Below are 7478 nucleotides of genomic sequence, written 5' to 3' on the forward strand. Positions count from 1 at the left end.
CACAAGAGGCGACATGCCGACCAATCGAGCTAAGTATTTAATTCATGGAAATTTTGTTATGGTCTATGGGCCTTTTATGCAATTACCGAATAAGATATACTTGTGCAAAATTTTGTTTCTTTTGTTTTGTTCGCCTTTTCCGGACAACCCACTACGCAAGTGAATCCCCCAATACTCGACAACGATGCGCGGCCCCGGGACTGATCACCCCGGAAGCCTATCAATTACCACAATAGCAAACGGCTACACTAAAAAGCCACGACCTGGCTCAACCGGCCTAGCCAGAATACCATCAATACGGTAAAATGAATGGCAACTGCAAACCAATAACGGTGAATATGAACGACAACACAACCAGACGAATAAAAAAAGTATTAATTATGACAACACGGGCAAACAACCCAATAAAACAACTGTTCCCAAAGGCCAAAACAAAACAACCAAAAGTTTCATACAGAACAAGAGGAATCATTTTTGAGGAACGTCAACAATCTTGCCGTCCTTGATCACCTTGAAGACTCCAATTGCCGACGTGTCAAAATCAGGAGCAACAATTTTGACTTGAGCTTTAAGGGCCTCCTCGGTTGCCAGGATCGCGCCCTTCCCCTGCTTGACGACGTCTTTATACTTTGTTTTCAACGCTGCGAGCTCAGCTTCGACAGCTTGCTTTTCCTTCTCCAATGCGGCCACCCGCTCAGCAGTAGAGGCCTTCTTCTCAGCAGTAGAGGCTTTCTTCTCGGCAGCAGAGGCTTTCTTCTCGGCAGCGTCAAGCTTCTCATTAGATTGGGTCAGCTGCTCCCGGAGAGTTTCAACTTCGCGTTTGAGCTCGTTATTAGCCTTTCCAGCAGACTCCACCCTCCTGCGGAGAGATTCCATCCCGGACAACTCGAACTCGGCCTTCTGAGCTATCACTGCGCCGCGCAAGAGGGTACGATACATCCACCTCGTTTGCCCGGCAAGAGATGACTCATGAAAGTGCTCTTCAGTGCCGGGAATCAGCTGAGAATCTATAAAATTCCTGGCGTCAAAATTTTTCTCCATCACAGTGAGAACCCCATCGGGACTGCTGGACATCTTCCTCTTCCTCTTGAGGCTGGGCACCTCCTCCACCTCATCATCGGCCACAGGGTTAGACGTCGAACCCCCAGTACCGACCACTTCGCGGAAGGGGGAAACACGCACTTCCTTGTCACTTTGAGCCAAGGCACCCTGAGCCGAGGTACCGGTCTCATCGGCCACAGCCCCTTGATCGGAAGTGGCCTTGCTCTTGTCCTCCGGGGGAGCAATCGACTTCTCATTTCCCGCCTCGTCATCACTTGCGCATAAGAAGGTTTGGAACAAGTTAGGGAGTCCCGTTATCTCGGCAGACATTCCCACTATAACAAGAAAAGAAAATTCTTTAGTCGCAACAAAATATTGGGAAAAGCAAGAAATTAAAGACAAAGCAAGTAAAGACTTCTCACAAATATAGCTCCGACCGGCTTCCCGGTCACCCATGAGGAGGTGAGGATTCACGTGATTCCTCCCGAAGATTGCCAGTAACACATCGGCAATCTTCCTATCCACCGCAGACATGCCCTTGTAGGACACTTTAACGAAGGCGTTGGACCCCGCCCCGAAGCTCCAATAGGTCGGGATGAGGCGTGCCCCTTCCAACGACAACCAAAAAGGATGACGACCTTTGACAGGACGGACCTTGAAATATTTATCTTTGAATCCGTGATAGGAGTCCTCAAATAAACCAAAAATCCTCCGACCTTGGGCAGACCGGAAGGACATGAACCCCTTCTTATGTTTCCCCTCCTTCGAAGGGTTGGTAAGGTTGAAAAAGAAAAGAAAAACATCTACGGACACCGGCAGCTCGAGATATTCACAAACCATCTCGAAACAGCGGATTGAAGCCCAACTGTTCGGATGCAGCTGTGACGGCGCCACGGAAACCCGGCCCAGAAGCACCATTTGAAAAGCGAAAAACGGAATACGAACCCCCACTTGAGTAAACATGGATTTGTAGAACCAAATCCAATCAGCAACTCGGAGAGCGTGAAAGTTGAGCTCGTACAAGCGTTCGTGGGGAGCCGGGATGAAGACGTCGTAATTGGACTCCTCGTCGGTTCCTCTGCAAAGATACTCGTTTTGACGGAACTCGGTGAGCTCCTCCTCGCCCATTTGATTGGGGGAGTCCCTTACATCAGAAACAACCCAGGCGTAGGGGTCGTACGCCGCGGGAGAAGGGGAAGCCCGGGAGGCGGTGCGAGCCATACCTACACTAGGGGACCATCCAGTCAGTCTAAGAGGTCGTGTGCTCGGAGTGAATACAGAAGCTACCCTCAATCTATCCCACAACTAAGGCTAAACACGGTTAAAAAAAAAGGATAAAACCCAAACAAAGTTACTCTAGAATGGCAACCCCCCTAACACACCTACTTAGGACCTAAGATTAGCCAACATGCAAGATAAACATATGGCATGCACAAAAAGAAGTAATGGCAGAAGCAGAAGAATAATAAGAAGACAAAAGAAATTACCTGCACTGATAGCAAAAATTCGAAAGAAAAGCAACAACAACGCCTTGGAGCTAAGGAGGGAGAAGAAGATGGAGGTTGGCAGAATCGGAAGCGGAGAGATAATCGTCAAATGGATCCCAAAGGTAATGCAAAACAGTTTTAAAACCACCACCAAAAGGAGCGCGAAGGCCGAGGGGCATATTAGTCTTTGCACCAAGGGTTTTAAAACCCATTATGAGCATTTAATGCTCCACGCGAAGAATGAAGCGATAACCAATCGCCCCAGCAACAAACAGACACGCGCGCAAGAGAGGCGTCCCCTCCACGGACGGCCGGCTTGGCGACAACGCATGAGGTCAGAAACAACAAGCCCCCAACAGCCCACGCGGCTGTTGCCGACGCGTCGGGGGCACTGTTACGGCCTGGCCCAAAGGGAACCTGGGCCGACCCGACCCACTCACCACCCGACCAAAACGGTCGGGTGCCGCGCCCATACCCGACCCGAACACGTGTCCGGGACAGCTGATCACCACAGCTGTGTGAGGAAGTTTCGCAGAAAGAGGGTCCTGCCCTTGTGGGACCCGCATCTGACACAATATATAAGGGGAGGGTCCTACCTCCCCAAGGTACGTCACACATTCCACCTAACCCATTCCTCACCTGCATACTAGCTGACTAGAGCGTCGGAGTGTCTTTGCAGGTGACACCCCCTCCTTCCTTCCACAACGAGGGCTCGGCTACCCAGCAGACCCGATCCCTGTACAACCGCAATTGAAGCGTTCCCACCTCCTCAAGTATCCACCCGAACCGTCCGGTAACCGACCTACCGAACAATTTTTAACATATATTTTTAAAACACAAGATAATAAAATTCTAAACATAATACTAGTCTTTTTTGAAAAGGGTGATTTTTTAATAATAATAATAATAACAATAATAATAATAATAATAATTTCACCTATAAAAGATAGAAAAAGATTACAATAAATTTAGCTTGGCCTGAGAAATTTGCCAACTTTCTAAACATGTTTAGTTTTGGAAGGAATCTATGACAGAGCATATAGACTAAGATGATGAGTTTCAAGAAAATTCCCCGTGAAAATCCCAGATGAAGTGTCAATTAGGCTAAGAAGCACATGGCCCTACCTACTTTGACATTTCCGTTGTTCCACTTAATAAACACCCACTCCTAATTCATTCCTACATATCCATATGCAACCATATTCATCATCGCTTCATCATTTTCCAAATCCTCACTAGTCTCTACCTTTATCTTCTCATAATAACAATTTTCCTAAGAACCTTGGTAATTGAAACATACACCTATATCAATTCTTGTTTTCCCTCAAACTATTTTGTTCTTTTAATTCTACTATATATATATAATATAAGCCAATTAAGCCATTTCCATAAACATGGTAATCATAGCATCCACTACTGCGAACAGCAACATGCATAACTTGCAAAATTTCGACTTTAATCAGAATAACAACCACCACCTCCGAAATGCTTCGATCTCTTCCTACTTGAACACCAATGAACAACAACAACCGACTTTTGTTGACTCGTCAAGGCAAAACTTCAACAGCAGAAAGGAGGGACAACCTCTTCCTTTTCTTCAACATGGAATAATGAAGGAAGAGGACTGCGAAATCGGCGTCTTCGAGGCCGAAAAGTACTTTAACGGAGCAGAAGGAGGAGAGGTTCTGATGAGTCAACGAAGAAAGAACCAATATCATCACCATTATTACGACCAGAAAAAAGATGAACAAAAATCTACGGAGACTGGAAAGTTCAACAACAGAAGCAGCAGCAAGTTTGGAACACCGAGCAGCGTTCCTTCTGAATCAAGTTGGAACAGCCAAAGTGCACTGTTACAGAGTTCCTTGAAAGAATCTTCAAGAATAAAAAACAAGAAGGTACAAAGAAATAAGGCTAGTTTTCTTGCAAACCTTGGATGCAAATGCTATTGTTCTGATAAAGATTCTGTTGATATTAGCAACAACGCTGCTAGCGCAAAAAAGAACTTGAATCCAGTTCTGGATACTAATAATCACCATCATCGTGATTCGGTTAAAGAAACTAATCCTCATGCAGAAGCAGAAATCTCGCTGGACAACAACAAAGAGAAGTTGTTGAACAGAGAAAACGGTTTATTAGCACTGAAGAAAATTCAACTTCAGGAAAAAGCAGAGAAATCAAGAAAATCATTGGAAGTGTTTGGTTCTCCAATCTTGAATCATTGCACGAGCAAGTCATTGAGCTTTGATAAAAGATTGGTAATGCATTCTTCATGGGATGATGATGATGCTGATGCTGTTGTTCTTCCAAAAATAGAGGAAACTGATTTAGCAAAAAAAGGAAATGGAAACTACAACGATGATGATTGTGAGAGTGATGCAAGTTCAGATTTATTTGAAATTGATAGTCTCACAGGGAAGGCAAATAATCCCTTCCTTGTTAGACCAATTAGAACTTCTTGCGAAGTTATTTCCTTCTGTGCTAGCCCCGTCACAACGTGTTATGCGCCGAGTGAGGCTAGCATAGAATGGAGCGTGGTAACGGCGAGCGCATTAGAGTACTCGGCCATGTCTGATTGCGAAGATCAAAGGTCTGTTGCAACCCTTAGGAGTCCAGCTAGACCACAGCCGAAAGCTGGAAAAGAGGTGTATAAGCGGCGTCCGGGCATGCTGTTGGGCTGCAAGAGCCAAAAAGCAGTTGGAGTAGCCTCGGAAACCGTCAAGGCATCTGAGAAGCTGAGCCCCAACTCCCAATTTAGTCGCAAATTCGATAACATAAATCAAGTGGCAAGGTTTCAAGCAGAGACAAAGCAGGGAAAACCACCAATGCAACAACGTTCACACCCACCACATGCTTCCCAACTCTTGTGCATTTAGCTGAATATTAATTATTATGTCTTATCTTTTGTTCGATTTGGAAAAAATAATTGTTTCAATTATAATGTATCTTGGCTTAGTATTAAAAAATTCTTGTTTATAATTCATCTGAGTTTTTTTTTTTTTTTTGTTCAGAATAATGGTAGCATAATCAGAACTTATTGAAAATTAATGATTTTATTATTATATGCATGCATTGGTTTCATAGGAAGAAAGATAGGATGTGAAATGTGATATATCCTATTAGGAAGTGCCTCTTTCCAATATCATGTGTGCTCATCAAGATCATGCTTATTGTTGTATAGCTTTTTGTTTTATTGTATGTGTCAATGGATCGGATCATAGCCATTTAGACAAGGAAAATGCATTTATCATGGACTTTTCAACTGCTTTTGCTTTTCACTTTCCATCATCCCCTCCCCTGCCTCTCTCTTTTTGAGAACCACAAGCAAAAGGGAAAAAGAAAATTTATGGATGTGTGGAGTTTCATGTATTGTTGGCTATTATTGCATTCAACCAACAAATAGAAAGAAATGGTTAATTTGAGTAAATATTAAGAATGTTAATTTATTTTCTTAATTATTCTCTTAATAGTCAAATAAATAAAACATTAAATATATATTATTTTTAAAAATATTAAGAAAGTATAAAGTTTAAATTTTTATATTTAAAAGTTAGGAGAATAATTAAGAAAATAAGTTAAGTCTTTTAATAATTTTTCATTATGAGTATGAAAATCTTAATCATCTTTCAAATTAAAAAAACATGGAACATCATGAAGGGCGTTTTGCAATTGCATTGTCCAGTACTATTGGTAAGTGTACGTCTTTGAATTTACATATCTTAATACATTTATTTAGATATATTAATTCAATAACTTAAAAAAATTAATAATGAAAATAAATCTAAATATAAGGCACAGTAACTTCCACTTTTTATTATGCAATTAGATGCAAAGTCTGTGAAACAGGCTCATGTTGATCATGTGATGATTATTTATATCCATACGAGACAGAAGAAAATAGACACTACTGATATATATAACATTTAAAACCTCAAGGATACATGGAATATCCTAAAAGCAACATTCAACTAGAAAAATCAACACCGAAATATGATTACCAAAGAATGAAGGCAATGTTGTATTCAATTCTAGAACTACCTTTTAAATAAGGCGGTCCATGAAGATAATTAATCATTTCATGCAATTTTATATATTCTTATGAGCTCAAAATGTCTTGAACTAATGTTTAATTCAAGTATAAATATAATTCATGACTGAGTTGTGCATATCACATTTAATTTAGGTAATATTACAATTTATTTGTTATTTTTTTACAAAATATTGTTTTAGAAAATAGATTATTGATTGTTATATGTCTTTTATTTTATAAAATGTTTTTTTAGAATATAATTATTGATTGTCATGGAAAAAAGTTAACGGTACCACCATTAATTTAACTAATTAATTTGAAAATTAGTCAATAATTTAGAATTTAAAATTTAGATTTTGGAGTTCAGGATTTAAGATATAAAATTTTAAATTTAGGATTTAGAATAGACGAATACGACATTTAAAGTATTGAGAGTTAGAGAAAAAAATAAAAAAATAAAAATAAAAAGATTCTCTGAAAAGAACCAATGAGTAAATAAATTTGTTTATCTTTAATAATTGATTATTAACTAAAAATGATTGATTTTTTTATTGAGTATAAAAGCCAAATCGTCCCCCTCTTAAGGCCACATTTGAGGGATAGCCATATTGAATCACTCCTTTTCAAGGATTTTAGTTTATATCTATAGCTAGTACATTTTCTCATAAATCCTTTTTATTTTATTTTAGTCTTGATATTGAAATGAGGTGGACACTGTTTTATAAAATATTGACACAGCCTGCAAATAACTTAATATATATCCATAGAAAAGAAAAAAAATATGCCATATTTTTTATAAATAAAGGAATATAATGTGGAACTTTGTAAAAGAGTAAGGGTTCAATTCCTCTCAAGTGAAACATTTTTGAACCTTTAAGCTTTCCCACTTTCCAAGTGAATGATATCATTCTAGGTACAAT

The 7478-nt window shown here is 40.1% G+C and overlaps 1 protein-coding gene across 1 annotated transcript; it reads left to right on the forward strand.

Annotated features, from left to right (window-relative positions):
* The first annotated feature begins 3421 nt into the window (after positions 1–3421).
* LOC112801606 (protein PHYTOCHROME KINASE SUBSTRATE 1-like) lies at positions 3422–5507 on the forward strand. Its single transcript, XM_025844431.3, has one exon. The coding sequence runs from the start codon at positions 3923–3925 to the stop codon at positions 5402–5404; it is 1482 nt and encodes a 493-aa protein (XP_025700216.1). The 5' UTR covers positions 3422–3922; the 3' UTR covers positions 5405–5507.
* The last annotated feature ends 1971 nt before the right edge of the window (positions 5508–7478 follow it).

The sequence above is a fragment of the Arachis hypogaea genome, chromosome 5, assembly GCF_003086295.3.
Source record: "Arachis hypogaea cultivar Tifrunner chromosome 5, arahy.Tifrunner.gnm2.J5K5, whole genome shotgun sequence".
NCBI lineage: Eukaryota > Viridiplantae > Streptophyta > Magnoliopsida > Fabales > Fabaceae > Arachis > Arachis hypogaea.